General features: G+C 40.7%; 1 protein-coding gene across 3 annotated transcripts in view; it reads right to left on the bottom strand.

The window, feature by feature from the left end:
* Positions 1-26958, bottom strand: part of dscama (Down syndrome cell adhesion molecule a) — an 88442-nt gene extending 61484 nt beyond the window's left edge. For all 3 annotated transcript variants that reach the window (XM_018692398.2, XM_018692400.2, XM_018692399.2), the window contains exons 1-3: positions 26040-26958; positions 5386-5703; positions 5113-5262 (exon numbers count right to left, since the gene is read on the bottom strand). In XM_018692398.2, the coding sequence (XP_018547914.1) occupies positions 5113-5262; positions 5386-5703; positions 26040-26082 (511 nt within the window). In that variant the 5' untranslated portion in view covers positions 26083-26958. The remainder of the gene's footprint in view (positions 1-5112; positions 5263-5385; positions 5704-26039) is intronic.
* Positions 26959-27332: the final 374 nt, after the last annotated feature.

The raw sequence follows: 27332 nt of genomic DNA, 5'->3' as shown, positions 1-27332 counted from the left end.
GCTCTGTGTGGGATTCATGTGTAGATATGCATGTGTGTGTATGTGTGTGTGTGCGCGTGTGTGTTTGTGTTGTCCGTCCATCCGTCCATACAAACACTCCATTCTCCACAGGCCACCTGACCCATTTTTCTGTGTGAATAACAATACTCCAGCCAATCATGGGCAGACAGAATGACGAATGCTGGAAAAAGACTCTACATCCAGCCTGTCACACGTCAGAGTCCCAACCCTGCCTGTCGACAGAGCAAGGCAGGGATGGAGAGGGAAGAAAAGAGAGAGAGAGAGAGAGAGTGAGAGAGTTAGTTATCCTCTCCTCTCTCTCCCCCTCCTTCCTTCCCCTCCTTCTCCTTCTACATCTCCACCACACAGGGACCAGTAAAACCATTACCCACCCACCCCAGCCCCCAGCTCAAGGTTGTGCTGCGCCAATGGCTGTGCTTCCTACATAGCATTCTAAGAAAAGGGCAGAACTGACAGCGAGCAAGCTGCAAGGCTTCTCCCAACAAAAGACATTCATTATTACGTACTAGCTGTAGGCTACAACACACAGTATACAGCAGATGATTAACTCCCATTCTAGCCTGCAGACACGTTTACAGTTGGACAACAGTGATACAGAAGAGTCACAGTCCCTCTAAAAAATATCTTAAGGTTTGATGCATAAAGGTAAAGAATTTTAACCTATATACATAACCTTGCTTTTATTTAATGAAACCTAATAACAACTTTAACTGTTAATACTGTGTGGCCAAACACACCTGCATCCAAGGGTTGACTGAGTGTATCCATAGTTTTGAGGATGAGCTGAAAAAGCACAAGTCAGTTTAGTTTTCCACACATCAACTGCCATCAATTGTACGACCCGAAACTCACAGAGATTAGCATGGCTTCATACCAGCCCGGCTTTGTAGCTGCCTTGAAATGGAGGAGGAGGAGTGGAGGAGAAACAGTGGGCACTGTGAAAGCACATGCTAACGTCCAGCAGTCCTTTGATAGTAGCTCTTGATATTTACTTCAAGGGCCCATTATACACAGCCAATTAAACCGACATAGTGAGGCTGGCTCGTCTTCCTCTCGGTGGTGGCTGCAGGGATCGAAACTGGCTGCAGAAATAACTCCAACACATATCCAAAATGTCAACAAACATGAAATAATCTGTGAAAGGCACAAGATGGCTCAGCAAATGGCCAGACTGAAAGTGTTAATCTTCAATATCCTGAAAGAACTCTCTCTACATGCTGCCTAACCCAGCAGCACTGAGTGATGGTTAATAACAGACATTAACCATCATTAGTGGTCATTCAGTGATGTCGTGGAAGAAATAAGTAGATAATAAAGGTATGTTTTTGTTTACTGATGTAACAATTCATATATGTGTGAATGAGATAGTGATAGCAACAGAGTGAAAAGAAGGAGAATGAGCAGAGGAAAAGATTGAATCGGAGGAGAGAAGAGGGAGGGCTGAGCAGAGCAAAGAGAATGTGTGGTGTGATGGCCGACGGCCCTTGTGCTTAGCTCGTGTGCTGAATGAAAAGAAGCCCCCGTGTGGGTGTGTGTGCTTTTGTGTGTGTGTGTGTGTGTGTGTGCGTCTGCAATAGTACTGGGGGGTCGGCCCCCTCTCGGCCCTACTGGTGCTGAATGCAGAGCAGGCAGCATCAGGCCAAGGCAAATGACTACAAGGCCTCCTCAGTGACTGCAGCACAGGCTGCACCTGGGGAATGGCCCTGCACAGCAACACAGCCGCAGCCACATACAGTCAATCACAAGCATCCCTAATACCAACCCTACAGGGGTTACACACCTGTCCAGCAGGTATGGTCCAAAACAAAAGTACAAGGTTTCAAGGTTTTTGTCAGGTTTGTTTAAATGTTTCCTTGGTGAGCTACAGTAATGCTAACTGCTAATCATGGTGATCATCTGGGCCTTCTTATCACTTTTGATTTCTATGTCTAGAGATAGAAAGTGCTTCTGTACTTGCTAAAGTATTTAAAAGTATAGTTCAACTGATACAGGACCTTTTTTTTTCTTTACAACCAATAACATTAAAAATATTTTTGTTAAGGTTCCCTTAATTTTGTTTTTGTTTCTTTGTTTGTTTTTATTATCACAAAACACAAATACATTAACTCTCATCTAAAATTCATTCCTGGGTATTGTTTTTCACTGTGACCAAACACAGAGGAAAAAAACAAAAACAGTGCTGTTTCTAAAGCTGATTTACATCATGTGATTCCTGGCATCAGTGTTTTAGCATTGTTTGTCTGACAGGTTTGATTTTCCAACAATTAATCCCTCATTCACTAGGCTGCTGTGAAGTCTTGGATGTCAGAGTTTGTAATAACTGCAAAAAATGGCAGTGCAGGGCCTTGGGTTGCCAGTATTATCTGTCCTGTCAATGGGCCTTCTTTAAAAGCCTTATTATACAATGACAGATTTACCTCTATTGTATTCATAAATCATAGTAAATCAGTAAACCCATCACAATCAGATTCAGTCCTGACTGGCTCGCCCTTCTAAACAATAACTGAAATCCTCTTAGTTGGTTCGGTTTGTAGCCGTTGAATTGACAAATTTCCCAACTTTCTTCGATGCTCATATGGATAAATGAGTATTTGCAAGCATTTTATATCATTGAAGAAAGATGTACCTACCCAGTGACATGCAACTGCTTCTATAAAGCAGAGCTACAATAAGAGAAACTGGTCAAATCAAAACATTTGATTTGTCAGCCCTGTATCTTATATTCCAATCATAGTCTCAAAGGGATTTCATTCATTCATAAGTCTAAAAATTGGTTTTCCTGCGCTGACTTGGCTAACAAGAATTTAGCCCAATCCATGTCTCCACACGTGGTTAAGTTACTGCACAGAATAGAATACAAAAGAATATCCTTCTTCATGAACAAGTAATTTAGTTTAGTCCTGGGTTTTTTAAGTGGGTAGGAATGAGAAAAATGTATCCTGCTTAGTGAAATCATCAAACTTGTTTCCAAAATAACTTCCAAAGTCAGAAAGTTTCTCAATACCAGTGCAAGAGAAAATACATTAGAAACATTAAACAGTAAACAAAGGGTCAAGTTTAAGAGTCAGTATTGGAGCATTTAGTGGATATTTTCTGTTAAAATCCCAACCCACTATGAAACCACTGTATCAGACAGCTATACTGACCTGTTACTTTTACTGGATGTTCTGACTAAATGCATTTTTCATCATTATTTTCCATTCTATTCTAATGGACTCCAGGGTTCTGTAAGTGGTGCTTTGTTAGTCAAGCCTGCAATAACTCAGAAAGGTCTACGTCCAGTGAGACTTACAGAGGGCCTGTCTGACAGGCGCCCCACATCATACTACACCTTCCAAACTGAAAAGCCAATTCAATTATTCATGTGAAAAACAGAAAAGCTATATTTCACAAAGTTTTTGTTTGAAGGCCAAGTGTTGATATTATTTTTATTCATTAAAAATTAAAATGTTGAAGCCTGGTCATCGAGATGAGGGTTAAGCCATCTTGCGTTGAGCTGTCAGTTACTGTGCGAATAGACTCGTAGGCATGGGTACACACACACACACAAAGTGCACTTAAAATGTGTGTTTTAGAGAATGAGGGGAATGGACGGTGCGTCAGTAGGATGCATGCACTGAAACGTGAATAAAGACCATTTGCTCATGGATTCATAGGCTTCCGTCATCCATTATTTAGCATGGAGAAGAGCAGTGGATTGGTGGCTGGATGATTTTTCTGACAGCGTTTACATGGCTGACGGCTACAGATGTGATGATTTTTACGGCTCAAGATAAACACTTTGCTTTGACAGTGCAGAAACTTTTCTTATAAAGATAACAAGTGAAAAAGCTGCAGGTTTTCAAAAATCCGGCATTCAAAAACATTCAGTTACTTCAAACTTACAGTCCAACTGTAAAACAATTTAACAATTTGGTGATAAGTTCAAAAAGTCCAAACTTAAAAGATAAGAAAACCTACAGTGTAGATTCAATCAGCAACTTAATCATTGTATATCCCCATATAACATGCCTGGGGCAAATCCATTTGTGGACAATTAAGAGATTGCTATAGATTTCAACATGGCTGATTTCACCTCAGTGGACAAATGTGAAATGTCAACAAAAAAAGCAGTCGCAAGCCAGCATTTGCCCTCCATCCAAAAGCAAAATGACATTAGCTCTTGTCTATTGAGTTTGCTAAATGCCCCACATAAAGTGAATTTGCCCCCCAGGGCTGGGAAACAATCACGCAGGCGAGCGTTCCATTTAAGTGATTTGAATGATCGGAGCGCTGCAGTGCTTCCTATCAGCCAGAGAAATGGGTCAATACACTGAGACTAAGTGACACGGCTGGCAGCCTGTGCTCTCATGGAAGACCAGGCAGAGGAAGAGGAGCGGGACCTCACTGTCATTGGGTCAGACAGACGTGGATACACAGATACACACACCCACAGACCAAGTAGACCCGCCTGGCTGGTACAAGGTAGGCCTTTGTGTAGATTCATGTCAGAAGATTAGTATTGTTAACTCAGACCACACACACCTCTGGTGTGACAATGCTCATAGCATGACAAACACCACTTGAAATTGCCATTAGGCCAGGATAAACTTCAGTTATGGTATTACTAATGGCATTTTTGCAGAACAACATTGTAACACTAACTTTATCTCACTCCAGCAGTACTGTTTGCTATGTATTTTCTCTTTATTCCACCAACATTTTACCAATTCCATTGTAATCTCGGCAAGGAAACTTAAAATAGCAGCCCATTTAGTAACATAAACCTCCTTTTGTGCTGTGAAACCATTCAGCAGATTTCTAACCACATCTGACCAGATGACACACACTGATTTGCTCTCATTTGTTTGTTATAAGTATACCAGTATCTATATGTGGTATAAATATATAAATTCTACTGTATCACCATTAAATCAAATCAATCGTCCAGACTGTGTTTATTAATCTCTTACAACACTGTGACATCAATGAGAACTCAGCAAAAAAGAGTCTCATTAGTAACTAAATACATCATACATCAAACTACCCATTTTGACGTTATGCATAGATTATGCAGAAGTTACTGGAGGAAAGACAGATGCAATGACTTACTTTCAGCGTTGATTGACATTGTGTCTTTCTCCCAGGACACAACAGTGATGTAGGCCTCCACTGAGGCAGGGATAATGCACTTGAAGACCGCCACATTGCCTCTCATGGCTTTCTGGTCCTCCACCCGAACAGTGTAGGGCTCTCGTAGGACTGAGAGGAAGGGACAGAGAGGTGTGTATGAGATGGAAAACTGCTAATACTGAGCTAAGACAAACACTTCTCTCAATTGACTATGACTGTGAAATATAGACATTCATGAGCAGAGAAACTAACCAGCCTTAATGTGGACATCTTGGCTCCTGATTCTCCCTGAGGGGTTCTCCGCTGTGCAATAGTAGGTGTTGTCATGGATGAGTTTGCTGAAGCTGGAAGGGGGGATGTGGAAGATCTGAAGGGTGCCATTGGGGTGCACATGGCGGATCCCTGGCACATCATAGATCTCCTCGCCTGTGGCCAGGTACCAGCGCAGTGAGACAGGGGGCACGCCTGCGGCGGGACAGGGCACCGATGTCCCTGTGGTGCTGGCAAACACTACCTCTTGCACAGATGCATTGACAAAATATAAGCTGGAACGTAGATCTTCACAGAAAACTGCAGGGAGATAAAAGAGATGACAAGCACAACTGTTAGACAAGCAATTGCATTTTTCACTTCATACCAAAATGAAACACTGTATGGCAGAATTTTTTCACTAATTAAACTGCAATCTGTACCAGCCACTGTTAAACCACACCACGTAACAGAAGAACTATTGTATTTGACAGAACTGTGCTATCCGGCATCTCTGTTTGTCGCTGAATTTAGGCCGAGTGTGTTTTTCCCTGCTTGACCATTGTGTTTGTGCTCACTGCAGTGGAGAGGAAGGTTGCAGTAGTGTATCTCTTGTTGTCTATGAGGAAACATTGCAGCAAAGCTCTGGGAGATAAGCAGTGGGTGCAAACTAACAGCCAGTAACAAGCATGCCTGTAGCCACACCCCTCCTCTGATATAACATATATACACATTACCCTCAAAATACACAATCCTTTTCCAGATCATCTGAAAAGCTCTAAGGCAAACACAACCCTGCAGAGTTCTCAGAAATCCAGAGAGTTTTGATGACAGTGACCTCAGGGGTAATTTTCCAATAATAGAGGGATTTCTTGGTAAACATATGGAGAACAAGCTTAAGTAATAATCCTGCACTCAAACAATACATGTACAATAGAAATAGCAACATCATAATGGGAGCAAGTATGATGATGATCATATTGATTTTTTCAGGGTTTTTAAATTCTGTTTTTTTTTAATCATTATTATTATTTTATTATTCTCACACAGCTAAACAGCCATACATTCTCTCTTGACAAACTAATTTGCATCTAAAATAACTGCCATTGCCTACATGATGTTTCATCTTGGATTAAAATAAATAATCTATCATTGGAACAATTACATTGTTGTAGCATAAAACACTCATTGAGAATCAGTTTCTGTAATTACAATTTGGATATTGGCAAAAATAGAATAGCCCTAAAAGCTGTTATGTAGCCAGTTTGTCATGTTTGTCAGTATAGCATGCAGAGGAGGATGTTTCCAAGTCATCTTAACAAATGAAGCAAGTCAGTGTAATGTGATGCACTTCCTCTGTAGTAAGTTACTGTGCTGGATAAAAACTGACAACGCAACTCTTTGCTGTAATGGACAACCTACACTGTTGGCATGAAGCCAGGAAATGTATACTGGCTGGATCCCAAGCAAGAGTGGATGACTTGTTTGATACGTCTGGCACCTTTTCAATATTTTACATATTCAAATATTAAAAGTGGAGGAAATAAACATATGTCATAATGTGTCATAACGAGAGATAACTGCAGAGCCCTGTTTCACATTTCTATACATAACAGAATAACTATTAATAATTTACTAGCAGCTAACATGTTGTGCACAGTGTTAATTATCTCTGCACTCCAAGAGGAGACAGTAAGAACCTTCAGACCCCACAAATGCATGATGCCAATCTCGTTTCTTTTCTGATAGGTAACTATAATTAGTCAAGTAGTTTGTTAGTATCTATTAATCATTGTGTTGATGGGTGTCAATACATCCAACAGTACTGTATCTATTTGCTTTAAAGATGAGACCACAAAAATCAATGGTAAAACTGCTTATTATTATTTGTTCATATCACCCTTGTATTTTCATTTGATGTCATTTCTACATGTTCTATGCTGAGTTGCACCATTATTGCGAAACAACATTGTGGCATTGCAAAAGGGTAATTTATTTAGCATTCTGTCAGCACAAAATACTGATATTAGCACTTCTTTTTACAAGCTGTGTTACATATATAGGGTTCTATATTAGTTCTATTAATTGTAACAAATAACCATTTGACCATTTGTGTTACTTGGAGCCTAATGCATTGCAACTAAAAAATATGCAAATAGGGGAAAAAAACACAAATACATGAAGAAAACATCTTAATCTGTTTGACAATGCAGCATAAAATAATAATGGGCAAATAAAGAAAACAAAAGTGAATGCAGAAATGCTGCAAGTTGCACTGAACAAAAATGAGCTGAGATCAAAACAAAAGGCTATGATAGCCAGTAAAGTTACTACTCAATAAATACACACTATGTTTTTTTTTTTTTATTTTTTTTTTTTTTAATCAGGAACCTTGATAAAACTAATGCAGCCAAATACAACAGCCCTGCAATAAATCCTCCTTCATGAAGGTTAAAACGTTTGGTTTTTGTACAAATTATTTTAGAGAGCTGTTGATGGAACTGTCTGATTAATGTGTGTGTGTGTGTGTGTGTGTGTCTGATTAATGTGTGTGTGTGTGTGTGTGTGTGTGTGTGTGTGTGTGTGTGTGTGTGGGAGGGGAGGGGGGGGCGTTGCTGTGATGCTATTGAGCTGTGAGCTAAATATGTATGTATTTCATTGCATTCGTTTAGTTATCTGTACCAAATAAACTGGAAACTATTTGTTCTGATCAGCTACAACATTACATTTAACATTATAACCACGACCATTGACAGATGTGAAGAACATTGATCATCTTGTTACATGTTCTGCCTAAACATCGTTCTATACCTCCCTGTGACAACAGCACTCTCCAATAAGAGGGGCCTACCACAGCAGGCCTACCACACTACAAAAACTGCTAAGAGATGGCTCGAGAAACACGACAAAGAGCCAAATCAAGCCTGATCATCTGTGCATCTGTGGGATGCACTGGAACCAGATCCATGGAGACACCACACTGCAACCAACAGGACCCACAAGGATCACGTGTCCTGGTGCCAGACACCACAGGACACCCAAGCAGTCCTGTGTCCATGGCCTGAATGGTCAGAGCAGTTCAGGCAGCACATGGGGGATCCACACAGTATTAGACAGGTCCCACAGATGTTCGATCAGATTGGGATCTGAGGAGTTTGTAGGCCAGGTCCATGCCTCTTTGTTGTGTTCCTTGAGCCATTTTTAAGCGGTTATTGCAGTGTGGTGAGTGCACTGTCTTGCTGGGGGAGGCCCCTGCCTTTGGGGAATGTTGTTGGCATGGGCTGGGGGTATTTGGTGGTCTGCAACAATGTTTAGGTGGGTGGTACATGTCAAAGTAACATCAAGATGAATGCCAGAACCCAAGGTTTCCCCACAGAAAATTGTATTGTAATGGGATGATCAATGTGTTTCATATCAGAATGTTAAAGCTAAAATACTCATTTTCCAACCTCACTGATGGGTAGTCAACTTCAGTGCATCTCCAAATTTTGCTGTATTTTCTATATTTGGTGTTTTCTTTGTTTTAAGTGAGTTCAAGTAAAGAAAACAGAAGTGTGTTTTGGTATGGTGAGTATGTTTTTGTCAATTTGCTAATGTTTTATTTCTTTGCAGCATTTTTTCTGAATGCTAGTTATTGAAGATGTTTTCCCTATTTGCAATGGACCCAAATGTAATATGGCAAGTTGGAGGAATCCCATTTTAAAAGAATATTTTTAGCGAATGCCTGCTGAAGTACTACAAATAATGTGTGAAAGAACTGTACAATTTCACTTTGGCATGCCTACAATGTGTGTCTTGGAAAAACAAAGTGAGGACTGCTAAGTGGATGTATGTTTGTTCTATTGAAATTAGTTACATCTGCAGGGCAAGCCAAATAAAAAAAAGCAAATGATAATTCAACAGTGAACAAATGATGGTATGGGTGAAAAAGAGTATCAGCCTTTGAAGGGAATCTCAAGTGGTCTGTTGTGTGAAGAGCCACTGTCAGCCACCTGAGGTAAATATTTCAGGAATCTGTACTGTATCTCTACAGTCTGTGCTCGTTGCTAATGTGGGCTCTCCCCTCCTGTCGCCAGCCTGCCTGCGCGACAGCTGCCAATCCCCCCTCCCCAGAGACAAAACATTTTAGCGCTCCATAAATTCCTAATGAGCGTGCTCAAATCACCGGCCACTTCCACCCACCGGTTGTTCAACCTGTTAGGACAAACAAACATCATGGTGTACACATGTACTGGCGGCGCACACTTCACACATGCAGTACTCAGAGGGCCAGGCCTGGAGGTGTTGAAAAGCGAATGGTTGTAGTTGTCGACAGCTACAAGACTGTAGTTTCTTATCCGAGAGCTGGCAAGAGGAGGAGCCACGACTCGGGACAAATCTGGGATTTTTTTTTTTTTTTATTGATTTCCTGAAACCTGAACATTAATTACCCTCAAAACAGTGACTGTTTGTTTAGATGGAGAGTCACATGTTGAGTTGTCACATTACTAATATAGGAGTGACCTTTCAACAGCGAAGACCTAAAAAACGTGTACTGCTTGTATGAGGTTGTATCTTGAGTGTATTGTGTGACAGTCTACTTGAGCTGTTGACACACAGACAGCTAACCTTCAGCTTTTATTGTTGATGGGTTCTGTCATCACATAACTCTACTCACTATTCTTTGCATTTGTAAAATGCACCAATCAATCATCTGTTTGGAAGGTTAATTTAAAACTTGTTGCAAAGATTAAGCATTGGTCCATATTAAGCATTAGCCTTCAGGCAGACACAATATTTATGACTTTTATTACCTTGCCTTATTCCCTCAAAATGATACACTGTGTTCGCACAGAAAGGACTTTGATATAGCTGCATTAATACAGTAAATATAGAAAAAACCCTATCAAAATAACCAATGCAGAATGGCTCTCTACTCATCCTGATACATGGAGAACTTCTCAGGGGTTAATTTACAGCCATGTAATCACACTGAGTAACAGCTTGTCAGTGGTTTTCTCAAGTAGGAAAATCTGCCATCAAGATGGTCATAAAATCTCAGCATCTGTTATGACTAGCAGGGAGCTGCAGTGACTGTGTGAATTATCAGTAGAGTAAATATTTCCCCACCCTTTAGTTAATTTGGCTCCAAAACAGATATATTGGCTCTCATCAGCTGAATGATGATCTCCCAAATACCAGGGAGTGGCACACACACACACACACACACACGTCTCTTACTGTTAGATTCCCTGTAGCTTCAGGTCATTTACAATGCAGTGAATTATCCACATTGTAACACAGAGTTGATGTAATTTGAGAGAGGGACATGTTTAGACACAGACTCAAACATGGGGTTTGGTTTGGCATGTGTGAATGTATACAACGTTAATCTAAAAAAGTGGCGTGATCTTTCTGGCAAATTGACACAGGAAAACAATACATTGCTGGAGATTTCTGAATTATGTTCATGTCTATTCAGAGAACATTATCTGGTTATATCCTAATACTGTATTTATATTTGTTTACATCTGTAGTGCAGTGCTGGCTGTCTCATAAAAAATTTGGAGCAATCATTTTGTATAAGAGGATGCCAGACTTTACTGTAATCATCCATCAGGGACTCAGGCAGTGTGATGGCTGCTGCAGTGGCTGACACTGTCTAAATGAGAACAAACAGCCATCATGCAGCCTGTAGTCTGAGCGTGTTTGAAAGGTGACTGTGTGAAGAAGAGAGGCTGCCTTATAACTGCTTTTGTCTCAATCCGCTTTGCACCGACTCATAAAAAATTGAGACCTTCACCACCTCCACCACCACCACCACCTATTTCTGGGTGGCTGATTCCTTAAGATGAGAAAGCCTGATGGACACAAAACCCTGCCAGATCCCAGTAGTTCAGATAGATACAGTGGGAGTGCATTTATTTTTCAGTGCAGTGCCAAGGAAAACAGTGAGGGTGGGGGGTTGAGTAGGGAGGCGGGAATGCTGGAAAGCACTCAGACAGTGACACACAGGCCACTATTAAGAGAGAGAGACAGAAAGAAAATGTACAGAAAAGGGAGAAGTATAGCAGAGATGCCATGACAGAGGTCAAAGGCATGCTCCATCTCAGCTGTATTCTATGACCTTCATCAAATGCATACTTTTTTCTTCTCTTATTCTGATTCTCTTCATTCTCCTCTCTCTTCATTTCCACGCTCTGCTTTGTCTGTTTGTATTCCTCTCTAACCTTCATCTCTCCTTCACGCTTCTCTGACCCTGTCTCTCACAGTCAGACTTGCTCCACCTTTACATGGGGGTACAGGTGTAAAAAAAACAGTAAACGTGTGAGGAGAGAACCAGAGAGGAAGTCTGTGTATCGCAGTGAACCCAGCTGTCCACTAACTCTCCTGATCTGTATTTATCATCCACTGGAACCTTCACAAGCCCCTGCAACTGAAAGCACTGCAGCCAATCAAAGTGCTATAGGACATATACAGAGAAGACACATACGCTGCTGTGTTCTGGGTAGAGAGTAAATAGGACTGTTAGGTCATAGATTTAAAATATCCTCCATTACCACATGTAACCCCGCTTGGACCACTCATCCAATAGTGCATCTGAATCAGGTTAATACTAGACACTCCTTACTGTTTATTCCCTGTGACTGTTCACTAACAGTCTAATAAAGCAGAAATTACATAAACATACAATATTTGTATTTTAGGGGATTTTATTAGAATATTCAGTTGTAAATTAATAGCCCAAGACAAACTGGCCCAATTTATCATAATGCTTGCTTGCAAGCAAAGGAGACAGTATGGGGGTGGCTGTTGGCTGTCATCAAGTGTGTTTGTGTACAGCACCGTTAAATAATAATCTCATTAACGGCTGTCATAAAATAGTAAGATGTAACACATACAAATGCACATCTCAAAGATATGTAACACATTGGTTCTGCAGAGGGACAAGGCGCACTTTTGAGGATCTATTGATAATACTGGGAACACAGGAGTGAGATCAAAACAAGAGCAGACTGAATCTTGAAACGGGAGATAAAAGATTTATGTGGACCCTATCGATAGTCGGTTGGCAGATTAAGGCTTCAGTCTGCAACACTTTGGTCCACATCTCAAAGGATTTCTGTCTCGGTTGATGGTGCTGGTTTTCTGAATTTTACTTTAAAATGAATAATCTTTAGATTTTGGGACTGCTTACTGAATAGACCCCAAAACTCTGATTGGGTTGTTTCTTTCCTCCCTGTCATTTCGTTTCTTCTGTCTCCTATCCCACACTACACAAAGCCAGGAAAAAAATTCTGGTTAATACAAGTTGTAGCATTTTTAGAATTTATTTCTCACTTGTACAAACTGTACAAATCTTTACAGTTTCCTTGATATGGCTTTGACATCGCAAACATAATATTACAATATTATGCTGAAGGAACGCCAACCCACTCCCCTGCCTCTCATGCCCACACACACAAAAATGCTCTCACTAACAGTCACCATATGCCAGCCTGTGCCAGAGCCTGTCTTAATCGACAGTTTTCCATGAGCCAAAACCACAAAGAGGAAAAAGTGATATTGTTCAATTATGAATCTCTCACTCATCTATAATAGATGGCCTCTCTCTCTTTTCTGTGTTTTCTGTCTTAGAAAAGCTCATAGGAGGGGCAGGAGGGGCAGGAGGGGTGGGGGTCCTGTTGGGTTAGTGAAGCGGGTCCCTTCTTCTTGCTGCGTGAAATAATGCTTGGCACAGTCCCAGATGTCAGCACCTATTGGTGGCAGGCCCTGCTGAAGCCTCTAATCGTGGATTGCAGGTGACTCCTAATGCAATCTTCCTATTGTGCAGCTTCTGCTACTGCGTTTGGAGCTCAAGGGCACCAAACATGCTTTGGTCAAGGAGAGTGCACACGGGCGTGTCACAGGGATGTGGGGGGATGTGCGTTAATGTGCGGGAGCTCACAAACACAGGGGCTTGCTTGACAGGCAAGACAGAAAGGAGTCAACGCAGCTAGTACTGTTGCCAGTTTAGAATATTATATGTAGCTGTGGGTAAAATATGTTGAAATTGGACGTCAAGACACTGGCTAGAAAGGAAGTATCATCAACTTTAATAATGCACCAGCTGCAAAGATCTTCAGTGATATTTCTCTTCCAAAAGAATAAACAAACAAGCCTTTATTTTCCCTGAAATGTGTCCACAGTAAGACCCATGAACCTCCACTCTGACAATGCCCATCAGTGGTTGCTTCCAAATCACTCAGGCAATTTATTTAAGTAAATGTCTGATCAATACAGGTCCCACTAACACACAACATAAATAGGCCTATGCATTAGCCTGTGCATTAGCCCACTGATGTGTCAGGGGCTTTTTGCTCAGCCTGTGTTTACCTCAACCAAATACCATTAATCAACCTTAGCTGAATGTGCCTGGGAGCTTCTTGTTTTCTTGTTCAAATGACAAAAAACTCATTGATGCTTTATTTTATCTCATATTATCCTGGTTGACTGCTTGGTTTTCTGTGACAACAGCCTAATATTCACCCTTTCTCTTATGAGTTTATCACACTGAATTAGCTATTAGCCAAAACATGTCTGCCCTGCCCAAGGCCACTAATGTATTTAAACATTAGAGTCCTATTGGCTCTCAGCCACAGTGTGGCCCTCACCAGGTCAACGATCTGTGGTGCTACAGTGGGCACCAGGGCATCAAGACATTAGGGCAGCTCCACTGGGGCAAACAAGCACTGAGCCACACTGACAGCTCATGGCAGGCGATGCAGGTAATTAAGGCAGAGCTCTGCAGAGACCGCCTAGGGAGGGGAGAGTGGGGGCTGGGGGAGTGGAAAAGGGGGAGGGATAGAGCAGGGTGGAGGACAGGATGGCCACATGATGACAGTGAGTAAGCATACCCCCCGCCATCCCACCCCTCACCCCCCACCCCGCCACTCCAACCCCCCAAACCACCCCTCCAACCTCTCCCCCCTCTCCTCCTGCCCTAGGGGCTTACACAATAAGCGGTAAAGAGAAGTGCTGCGCTGAGCCGAGATGCACAGATCGGAGAACAGGGTCCCCTCACTCTCCCAAATCATCGGCTCCCAATTTGCCCTCATGAATAATGTTGAGCGGTGTGCTCTGTGCCATGCAGCCGCTATGTAAAACCAATGATACCCTCCTCTGATGTCAACTCTCTGGAGGGCGAGAGGAGAGTCACTGTGGAGTGGGTTAGTTGATGCATATGAATGCTCATTTACATGAGCACCAACAGGAGAGGAGGGAGTTCCTATGTACTGGGTACTTTGAAGACCTTAACCAGTTACATCACCAAGGTGGAAATAGACAAATACTCCAAATCAACTGAGTCAGAAGGAGAGAGAGAAACAAAAGAGAGTGCTGGCTACAGAGTGAAAAGAGGAGAAACTCCTGTGAGTGCGTAAACAAGCTCTAGCTGCTGCCACTGAAGCTAATATGCAAAGGCACATCAAGAGAAAGAAGAGTAAGGGGTAAAAACAACCATACGAGACACTCATAATGCTCCATTATCCCTCCTAAGTGACACAGCATTGAAATGACAGCATGTACCCAATGTAGCAGCTTTCTAATATTATTCCACATGAATATCAAAGTGTGAATCAGAGCTTGGTGTAGATGCTGGTTACTTCATAGAGCTCTGGAGCAGCAGAGGTTAGTTCACATGCTGCTTTACAATGTCAAATTAAAACCTATTACATACAGTGGTCATGTAAGACTGTCCTCTGACTCATTACACTATGTGTGACTTTTATTTTTATTTATATACATCTTTTGGATGGATCGGCACAAAATTTGGTACAGACATTCCTGGTTCACAGGCAATGCATATTATTGACTTTGCAGGTCCTCTGAGTTTCCCTCAGTGCCAACATGATAAACATTTGTGGCTTTGAGAATTCCCAACAACTATTGGGAATTATTTTTGCAAGTCTGCATCTTAAGGGAATGGTTTGACATTGTGGGAAAACCTTATGCTTATTTCTTTTCTTGCCACAAGTTATATGAGGACAATGATACCACTCTTATATCTGTATCTGTACAATAAATATAAAGCTAGAGCCAGCAGCTTAGCTTAGCAATAAAAACTGGAAACAGGAGGAAACAGCTAGCTGGCTCTTTTCAAAGGTAACAAAATCCATCTATACTACCTCTAAAGCTCACTTATTAACATGCTATATCTTTGTTTAGTTCATACATAAACTGTATTACATGTATTACGTTTGTTATGTGCTGAACTATGTCTATTGGACACTGCTTGCCTCACAATGACGACAAGGCTCATGAAACAGTGAGAGATTAAACTCCTTGTCATTTTTATGCCTTTGTTTTTGTGTGGATTAAAGAAATGAGATATAATGTGTTATGCTGTATGAAGTGAGCTTTAGAGGTTTTGGTAGTGTAGGCAGATTCTGTTACCTTCCAAAAGAGCCACGCTAGCTGTTTCCCCTTGTTTCTAGTCTTTATGCTGTGCACTCACCAGAAGCTTCATGTTGAATGAAAAGAGAGAAGGTGAATAAGCTTAAATCCCAAAATGCTGTACTTCTCCTTTAATTTGAGCATCCTTCAGTGTTCACTTCTTTTTTTATATAACTATACTTATGAAAGGACAGAGGCATCACTCACAGTCATTGATAGATTAACTGTCTTGCACATCACAAGAATGTTCACAAGAGCAAAGTGTAGACTTCCCAGGTAGTGCTGTACTTTGATGTGACATTTTAGCTCTTGTCTTCATTCAACAACGAGCTAGAATATATTTTTAGTGAGAGAATTTTAGTTAGAGCTGTTAGTTATTGACTTTCCTGTCTGAGCAGTTCTACAGTACTTGACTCGAATTTGCATGTAATATATTGCACCACAATATACACTGTGCATGCTTTTAGAGAGGGGAAGAGTGCATAATTTCTATTTCAGTAAAATTCCGCCCACCTCTGCTTGCTGTACTGTCAAGAGCAACTCTGACTGAGCTGACAGACAGAGAGAGAGAGAGAGAGAGAGAGAGAGAGAGAGAGAGAGAGAGAGAGAGAGAGAGAGAGAGAGAGATCTCAGGTGTGCTGAGAGGGAGGACATTAAACCCAGCAGGCAGGGATGAACGGGGAGATTAGTGGAAGGAGGAAGGCTAACAGCTTGAAGATCATCTTCATACAACACTGTACTACTATATAGCACAGCACAGGAGCCTATAGCCATTATATACATGTCATATCCACCTGAACAGAATAATTACAGTGGCATTTTCCTGCATCTCTTTTGTGTGCAAGAAAAAAAGAAAGAGAACACTCTGTAATGCTCTTAATGACTGACCTGTTTTTCCTTAAATTGTTTTTGTTGTTCTTTTTCCTATAAATTTGATTTATTTTGACATGTGGCTAAAGGCAAGTAGTGACTAGACATGTTGACATGAATGACTGAGAGGTGAAATGCAACATGAGTGATGAGTAAACCACAGGCCAAAAATGTGACTGGGAAATGTTTACTCAAGTTTAGGCAGCACTAACGTGTTCAGCCTGTCTGCTGTTGTTTGTTTAGACTTGTTTTTCACTGACAAGTGTCCACTTAATACACAGTGTCCACTTCTGACATGTGATGATTCTGCATCATACTTTTTGCATCAAAGCAAAGAAACAACAATGCTCTCACTTGTATTTCTATCTGATCTGTGCGGCTGCATCATTAGGCCTGCCAAATATGCGAGGCACATCTACACTAAAACAGGTGTGTGGGATATGAAAACTCTGCTTATATAACAAGTATGCTTCCTTGGGCCTCATTTGAGGTTATGAACCAGCAATCCACACTGGGAAAGCAGCAAGATGTTGTGTTGGTTTATAAAGGGTCCATCTAGATAAAAATGAGCTTTTTAGAATGCACTCTTAATCCTTGATCCTTTACGTAGTTCAGGAATGCCAAAATATTATTCTAACACCTATAATGTTGTCATCATTTGTATTTTTGTAGTATTCTGCATTTAGCACCTAAATGTGAAGCATGCACTGTTCATGCAAACCTTAGTAGTGAGCTACAAATTTTAAACAACACATTTATGTGTGCAAGTGTTAATTAATAGTTGCATGCACTACTTAAATGGATTTACTTTAGAGCCTTATAGAGTAACATTTATACATTTTTTTATAACTTCACTGTGGTGTTTAATATGCAATGTATTAGCAAGTAATTGCAAAAAAAACAACAATCCCAAAGGTTTACTGGTATCAAAATGGATAAAGAGAATATAGTTTTGCCTGAATCACTTATCACAATAAAAAATTAGACAGATCTTTGAATGCTTTTCTGTCTTTGGCTCTTTAATAACCTACAACAGGGAGGAATTTTGCTTCATTGCCATGTTGTTTTTGCATTATCTGGGGGTGGAAAAAAGGAAAGAGAAACAAAGAGGCGAAATGAGCTGGCAGTTGACAGTGGAGGGCAAATCAAAGTCCTGGGGTTAAATGGGATTGTGGGTCAGATGACTAGACATCGTTGCCTTTCCGCTCACAGCCATCCTCAGCCTCAGAAAAATATCAACCCCCCCCTCCACCAACCCTCTCTCCCTCCACGCCTGCCTCCCCTCCCCGCAACAGCCCTCCATTTGCCTCAAAGGCGAGAGTATTTCATCTTCAGTAACCCCACTGCAGGAGAGAGTCCTCCCTTATTGCTACTATGCAAATACACATTGTGAACCAATCTGTGTGGATCTGTGTGTGTCTGCACATCTTGAAGTTTTTGTGCATCCAACATTGGTTCAACTTTTCAATTTGCCTTTAATCAAGAAGCATAACAAGACTGAAATCACAGAACAGTCTGATACCAGAGTGGCACTGAATCCCATGGTAAAATATAGGACCTAGTCATTTAGTCCTACAGCACCATACAGCACTATTATAAATCACCCTGATGGATACACAGTCAATTGAGAGTAACAGAGACAGGCAGTGGCTGAGAAAATGGCAGCTATCTGCATTAGAGATGCACTCAATCTGCACACAGACGAGCGTCATCCTTTATTAATCATGTTTTCTGTGATTACTAGACCACAGTACATCGAAAGCAGCGTTTCATTTATGTTCATAAGTACCTCCAAATGCAGCCTTACATACATCTCCCCCCTGTCCTATACCTGGATTGAGTGTATCAGACTGCCTGCCTGGTGACAGGGGGATCTGCAAACACTGCCAGGCAGCAAAATACACAGCAATGTATTCAGAGCGTTTACTGCCCGGGATTAATCAAATTATAATTTAATCATCTGATCAAACAGCAATTAGCATAATCACTTCTGGGAAAGGCCTGATAGAGTGGAGACTGGAGCGGAATGGAGCTGGGGGCTAGCAACACTTTAATGGAACATTTGCCAGAATGTTTGAAAATGTTACACATTTTGGGCTACAGGAACAGAGCTGGATTTTGAATGCTAATCAGCATGGTTTGGTTATGCCTAATGAATGCGTCCAGTAGGCAGCCACAGGGGAAGAATTTGCCAGTGAAGTCCTGATTTGATTTCTTGTTGGTAAAGTCTTTTATGATTTACTATTCAGTTTGTATTCTCTACCATTCAACAAGAACGGCAAGATCATTTTATTACTGAAACAATAAGTTTAGTTTTCATTTTTTTATTTAATCTTTTTTAATTCTCATTCTTTCTATTCATTTCTGATGAAGCCACACCCTGCTTCTATAGAGTACCATATTACAGACATTTCAACCTGTGTTGTGAAATATCCTCTATCGGTTTATAAGACTGTAGCACAGGGACATGACCACTTGAGAGTCTCGGGTTCAAGATGTATGTGCTTCCATTAATTGCACTGTTTAAATTAAGGTCTTGTTTACTACACACAGAATTTGTTTATTTTATATACCATACCATATATATATATATATATATATATATATATATATATACATATATATGTGTGTGTGTGTGTGTGTGTGTGTGTGTGTGCTAATCAATCTCTAAAGAATTCAAGACACTAAATGCTGTGTGCCAATCACTGCAGTACCAGAGAGCTTTATACTTTGTACATCTCACAGGGATGTCAGAGTCACAGGAAGGAAATGCTATTCAAAATGGCAAAATGGTTTTTCAAGGATATTACAACATTAACCAAACTGCACAAAAGGAGACGCTGAGTGTCTTGATATGACACAGTACATTATAAACAAAAAACAGCGAGACATACTACAATATATAGATATCATTGGGCTTCAGCTGTCATTATTGTGACTATTGTGTCAAAATTATTGTGTTTTTATATGTAGAAGAGTAGCACATGCTCATGCACCATCTTCCAGTCCTGTGTGCAGAAGATTTGAATGTACTTGAATATAAAGAAAGGGAAGGGTGTCTCTGTGTCAGCATACATTACTCATTCTCCTCCTCTCAGGAACATACATAGTATTAAACTGGGCAGATATTAAGCTGATCTCTCTGTTTGTGCAGACAGGTGTCTACAGCCAACAAGGACATGAAGAAACCCCACCAGGCAGAGTCTCTTTGGGTTTTGTTTGGCAGAAACTCCATCACCTGAGTAACCAAACTCCCAAAAGTAACATACATAATGCAACTACAGTATTTTGCCTTAGAAAAACACATTTTTGGGGACAGGGAAATGCCACCTAATCAACAAATGAGCCAAAACATTCAGTCTGAACATGTGCAAAATGTGCACCAAGGACATACAGTATTTTGCAGATTCTCTATGTTCAAAGTAAATGTACTCAAGCTATGCAAAAGGTCCAATAGCAAAATTTGAGACACACCGTTTTAGTTCAAGCTGACTGGAGCAACTAAAGCATGATATAACTTTAGGCAACTAAACTCACTTGGTGATTTTAGGAAAGAATTACGCTCTTGGTTAAATATTTAAATGTCAATGACTTCCAGTGTAAGAGTGAACACAAACCCTGATCTCTGGAGTAAGGTCAAGCACCATGTTTACCCATTTTGTAGCACTTTATGAATGTCACCCTGCATCTGCCTGTAAACATAAATTATTGTCACAAATTGTCTCTGCATGACCATAATGAATGATGTGCAGCAGCTAAGCAGATCACTGTTCTAACTTATGCTAACGGTGTTTCCATGTCTGTCTTTATTATGATCTCAGAAGGGCTCATGGCCACAACAGACAAAAATCCCACAGAGGTTCTCTGACCCACTGAGCAGTTGGTACATCTTTATCTCTTATGTTAGCCACCAAGTATTCTCCCATGACATAAAATATCAACAAAATCCTTCAGGCTAACGTAGGAAACCCAAAACAACAAGCAAAGAGTTCTGATCAGGACCTTCTTTTATAGAATAACCTGAGCTCAACTTGTCTTGCTGTACCTTGCTGTACCTGCGTGACCACAGCATTAACCTACTGCCCTATTTTCTAACGAGAGCCTATAGACACAAACAACACAACTAATTGTCATCTTGTTAAGTTACAGGTCCAGTCAACAGATGCCAAAAACTATGGTCCACCAATATTCTAACATCACTGCCTTACTGTGCTATTATACATTCATGCAATGCAATTCCAACCAAACTGCAGTGATGCAAAAGTCAATTACTGCCTCATTCAAACAGATAATGTAAAAATAAACCAATATTCTGTATTCAACAGTGCTTTCTTGTTTGGGCATCAATTTCTGTGACAAATTCTGTAATTATGACATCTATGTGAAGCGGTAGATGTATATGACAGACAGATTTTGGAAAGCATCTGTAACAATGTTCAGCTGTAAAACATTCACAAGCTCGGTAACCTCTTAACATATGTCGTGGTAGCTGGCTTTCTAATGGCTGCAGTGTTTTTCTACCCCATTTGCCTTGACCTTATTAAATTCAACTTCAAATTTTGCTGACACTTAATAAATCATTACACTGTTCTCATGTCACTTGCATCACTGATTATCACCAGCATAAGGACTGTTTCAACATTATTTAACCATACTGCACATGTACAAAGGGCTAAAGCAACTAAATAAAAGCTTTGTCTATTTCCTATTAGATAAACCTTAAAGACTGTTGTGTCTTCACAGTGTCCAACAGTATAAATGTCTGATATATTGGAAAGTGCCTAAAATAGCCGTGTTTCTGCATGAAAAAATAGGCTGATTTGATATGATTCTCTGAGCTTTAGATACCGCATCACAAGGGCTAACTCTTGTGTGTCCCTCTTCCCCCTCTCTTCCTCCTCTTTTTCTGCCTCACTACACACTATCATCTCCTTAAGCATTCTGGTCTGGGTTAAATGAAACCTTTAACAGTTCAATGTGCATCCATTAACATATGCTTGAGTCTACTCTTGTCTGAACAGCCAAGCTCAGGCGCATGCACACACAGCGGAGCGACACAAAAATCTTGACCCCATGGCACTGACAAATCCTGGAGTGATTAGTGAGTCCACGAAAACAGCATGTCACTAATACCCTCCGATATTAAGCCTCATGCATAACTAACACTAAATAATAAAAGAAATCATCCGGAACCTGAATTGTACACCAAGTGCCCAAAAATATGAAGAATTAAAGCAATAACTTAAATTCAATCACCAGAATATGAATATGGTGTTACTGATATTTGATGGAATTAGTATATAGTCACTTCAAATTTTGAAAACTGCAGAACATTTAAAGTTTTATTTCATATTTCCAATCTTGTTGAGGAAAAGTCTGCCTTTAGTCAGGTTTTAAAATTTAGTTTTCGTGATTACAGTAAACACTATACTACATTTCATTATGACGAAGACGTAATTAATATAATACATAATGTTAAAAATATGGGTTAAATAAATGTATGAACACTCTACCTCTGTCTAAAATCATAATGTGATGAATACACCATCACACCAGTCACTCTGTCCAACACATCAGGTGAAAATATTACAAAGACTGATCACAGAATAAACATGTTCCCACTGGCCTACATTGTGTTGGGTGGTGTGCTGATATTAATGTGCAACTGAAAAGCTGAACTCAATTGTTGTTGGCTGATGGGTGTTGCTGTGACTCTGTCAAGCCATCGTGGCACTATTTGAAGTGACAGATGTATACCAAAAGACACTAGTCTACACAGGCCTAGTTTCCCACTGGCCTTAATGTGACCTCTAAGCAACGCTGTTTTGACTGGTGATAATTGGTCAAAACAAAACGGTTACACCAAATTTGGTATCATTAAAAAGAAAAGTTCCCGCTGATGACAGGACAGATATTTCACATAGAAAGTTAAGAGTGATGTTGTTTTGAGGACATGTTGTGTCTTGATGAAATGTCTGACACAATACAGGCTCTCAAGATAGTGTAACCCCAACCCTGTCTCCTAGAAGTGACCAGTGTTCATTTGTTTGGCTAAATACATTTTCAGGGAAACACAATGGAAAAATGTTTAATGTTCATCTTTGTCTCAGTAGGGCTCCTCTCTGAGCTTGACTGATAATCATTTCTGTCCTTCTCTAGGTTAAAATTGTGCATGGGTTACTCCCGATCCAAATAAAGAGTCTAACTGCTGATGACAGGTACTCAGATGCTCGGGTGTTTTGAATCTTTAATCCTCCAAACGTGTTGTTCAGCATGAAGGAGCTATGAGACAGTTTCCAGTGTTCAGTCTGTTGCTATGATGATCTGAACTGGGAAAAAATGTAGGAGGAAACAAAATTCTGCCTAATCATTAATCATGTTTGATGTCTGGATTAAGTCATACTGATAATGCTTATGTTTTAATAAGCGGAGGTACCATTTCTCCAGCAGCCCCTCGCTATCCTAAGCTGAAAGCTAAAAATACACATGCACAGAGTGATACTAAGAGCCAATTGAGGAGCTTTGCTGTATATTTACACAGCTTATTAGTGTCCAATTGAGCATGTGTCAGATTTCCCCCCCTGGCGTAGCGGTGCAAAAACAACATTATGCCATTTTCCCCAATTTTATCTCTTCATAACTGGAATATGTTGTTCCTATTCCATTTAGGTTTTAATAGACACTTTTGCAAGAGCACTTTAAAAGCTCAAGCACCACTGAAGTGAACTCTTCAGCATATTTTACTCTCTACAGCAGTGAATTGTTTATATCTACCGTAGATGAGCTTGAAAATATGTCCTCAAATTGGCAAACGGCTATTCAGAGCAAAATGGAGTTTGTACAGTAGGTACTATTCATAAATGACCACTACTAAGTCTAACTAGAGCTGCACTGCAAATAGGTGGATAGAGGATGTAATCTTTTAAATCAAATTTCTACTAACAATGCAATGCATATACCGATGTCTACATAAAAACATAGACGAGAACATGAAGTGTTGAAATAAAATATCACTCCCATAACTACAGTATTATTAAGAGGAGAGAGTAGCAGGCTAAAATCAGGAAACATTGCTAGGGTCACCTGAACAGAGTGCAGTGCTGCTCAAGCCCAAAGCCCACACGGCAACAACACTCATTACCCAGGTCTCCATAGAGACAACCTCAGCAGCCTGTACTGGACCAGAGCCCTAAAAGCCTTTATTTCAGGAAGCTACATCTCTCTGTCCAGAAGAGGTGCAAAATGAACGATTCTGATGGAAGCTCCTCATTAAGACTAATCTTTGCAGGTCTGTCCAGGGAGAGCAAATATGCAGCAGAAAGAATACGGTCTAAGATCAACAATCACAGCCCTTTTATTCTGCCCACAGTCAATTTAGCATGGTACAGACAGAAGCACAATACAAAGAGGGGATTGTCATAATGCACTCAGGATAATTCTAGTTTCTGCCACAAAACCAACATTTATATCTTTGAATCAATAGAAAAGGTCAGTGTCAAATGAACCGAGTCCGTCAATATGAATGGCACTGCATCTGCAGCAAGCACAAATGTAGCATTCATCACAATTACAAGTGCTATTGCTGCCATTCAAAGTTTCCATGTAGATGTCTCTAGCAGCAGCCATTTTGCAACGCTGTTGCCTGGACCAAAGAGACTGAAAAAGCCATTCACAAGCAAAGCGATAGATCGTGCTCAGCAAACACACATTTCAGCAGAGCATTGAGGGGGATTTGAAATGGACATCAGTGTCCTCTCTATCTCTTGAAATTGTCTTGCCTCAGTTAAAGAAAGGTCTGTTTGCTACACCACCGTCACTGCTTTCACTCCATTCTCTCCTATAAATAAGCACTGCCTTCATTGAACCCTTCAGCATGGCCACAAAATGGTTTTCCTGTCATCTTTGCTTGACGCATCACCCTCCACTCTCAGTTCACATTGTGTCCACTTTTGATTTCTTTAACCCCTTTCCCTCCGTATACCTTTCAAAAGATCTTCTCAATACCCCAATTTTCTTTCGAGCTGATTTCTGCCCCCCAACACGCGCACATCCCACCCCCTACCCCACAGCCCCTTGTCCTCCTCATACCCCCCTTCCTTACACACCCTTCTTGTATTCGCTGTAAAAAAAATCAGTCAACCTCAGTCCAAAAAACAAAAACAAATAAAAAAACACAATAGCCACTTATCAAACCTATCCTTTGAAGAATTTACTGTGTACAAAACACAAGACATTTTGCGAGATGTGGACTTGGGCAAGGGTGATAGGGCTTGTCTCATTTTTTTTTTTTTCCAATCCAAAATGACTCCATGTCTGTGCTTCTAATATGGCGGGTGCAATGCCAGAAAAAAGCACAGCCAACCTATTTAATCCTTTTTCAGAGGACCCTCAGTAGATCTAACAGAATGCATTGGAAATCCAATACAAACATACAATCATATGTGGAAGTTATTTAATTTAATACTTAACATTTTCTTTAAAAATTACTTGTTATTATGGAATGCAAGCAAATAGTGCATTTTTCATCAATATAATTCTTGGTTTGAGAGAAGATTTCTGAATTAAAAATCAACTTAAGGTCTATGAAAAAAAAAAATCTGTTTCATTAAGTGAATAATTGTGGTGTGCAAGTCATAGGCAGATTTGAGATTCAAACAAACAAATGGTGACCACACCAGATAAAGTGCAAATGTGTTACAACTAAATTATTTACTAAAAGATATTTTTTTCTCATGAGCCAGATACATGAAAATGTGACTGAAAACTGTTAATATGGACATTGAGGATATAAACATGATGTAGGAAAATGCACCTAGACTGAGGCCCAGTGCAGTTTGATGAGGGAGAACAAATAATCATTTATTTTACCAACTGAGAATGAAACAAAAATAATTGTGGGGTTATAATTTAGTTCTAGAATTCCCTAAAAATTAATTGGACAAAAACTAAACCAAAAAACACATAAAAACTGTCTTGTTCTTAGTGCAGTACAGGCTGCACCTATCACTCAACCTACATTTCTCCTCTCTCTCTCTCTCTCTCTCTCTCTCTCTCTCTCTCTCTCTCTGTTTATCTATATACCTATATATTTACTTATAAGGAAAGATTAAATCTTAAAAAATGTGTAAGTGGTTAAACGTTCTTACACTTAATCTCTCTAAATGTTAATATGAATGTATCAAACCCCCCAAAAGCCCATGCACCGCCTGTGTCAGGACATAGCAACAGCCTGTTCCTCCGTTCAAAAAAAAAAAACTGAATCGATATATAATGTGGAAATGCTTGCAGACTATTTCGTTTAGTTTTTGTACACTCAGTCCTCTGGGATAATTAACATAAACTTGAAGTTGAACGTGCACAAATGCATCACCTACCATTCAAGATGCACTGGGAAAAGATAAGAGCCAATATCCACATGCCCCGCTCCGTTCAATATCCAAGCTTATGCTTTTTCTTCTTATCTCCCCGCACTCTTTCTTCTTGTTATTTCTTCCTTTTATTTCTTCAACAAGTCAATTGCAATGAAAGAAAAGGGAGCTTGCAAATCTCTCTCTCTCCCTCTCTCTTTTTCTCTCCCTCTCTCTCTCTCCCTCAATCCTTCACGTTGGGAGGAAGATGAAGAGGAGGAGGTTTGAGCTTCTTCCTGCTGCTGATTGTCTCCTGGTACAGCGGGAGATAGTATATGATCCACAACTGTGCGTCTCCCCTTTGTCGGACTGACCGCACCGCACCGCGCCGGGCCTCAGTGCAGCCGTCCCCCCGTGTCGGAGCGCTGCTCTGCGTGGAACATGAGGGAGCTCGGCTCGGTGCGCTCCGGTCCAGGTGAGCTGTGCCGCTGCTGCTGCTGAGTCAGAGGCTGGAGACGCATAGGACAAACTGCCTATGCGCACACCCAACTCCACGGTTAAACAATTAAAACAACACAAACAAAAAATAAAAAGGCTCCAAAATCGAAATAAAGAAAAGAATCAATAAATAATAAATAAATAAATTAGAAGTCTATGCACGGGAAAGCGCCAAACGTGTCATCTCAGGTACGTGGAAAAAATGCGTAAAAGTTGGATTTTTTCGAGGATTAAAAAGCGCACAGAGTTGATTGTTAGCTGCGCTGAAAACTCATTCTCTCTTCGCCGCCTCTCTCCGTCCGGCGAGCAACAAGCACACGCATCTTCCCCCCGCAGCCGCACACACAAACTGCGCACACTGGTCCCTGCGCTTATAACCTGCCCTGCCTCAGAGCACTGTGGAATAAACCCTTGCCTTCTTCTCCGCAGCTGCTTTTCTCCCTCTCCATTGCCTTAAAGGTGCAGGGGTGGGGAGACGGGGGGTGGGGGGGGGATGGAGGGGCGCGCACAGCAGAGCCTTTGAAGGAGCGTTAAAAAACCCTCTTTCTTTTGTTTTATCACTGAGAAGACGGATCAAGGTGTCCCACTCTGAGAGGGAGAACTGTGCATTAACATAAGCAAGAGCGAATTAGCCCATGCAGGACATCCTTCCATGGCTTGCCGGCACTGCTGTGGTGTAGCAGGCGGGAGGACGGATGCTGAGGGAGGGAGGGAGGGAGGGAGTGATGTAGGCTACACCTGACTGGATACTATGTAGGCATTTGGTGGGGGGAAAAAAATCTAAATTATCTTAATTGGAGGAGATCAAATCCTGTCTTTTAA

This window comes from Lates calcarifer, linkage group LG20 (genome assembly GCF_001640805.2).
Source record: "Lates calcarifer isolate ASB-BC8 linkage group LG20, TLL_Latcal_v3, whole genome shotgun sequence".
NCBI classification, from domain to species: domain Eukaryota; kingdom Metazoa; phylum Chordata; class Actinopteri; family Centropomidae; genus Lates; species Lates calcarifer.
Note: the sequence above shows the minus strand (reverse complement) of the source record. Positions and strands in the feature narration are given on the sequence as shown.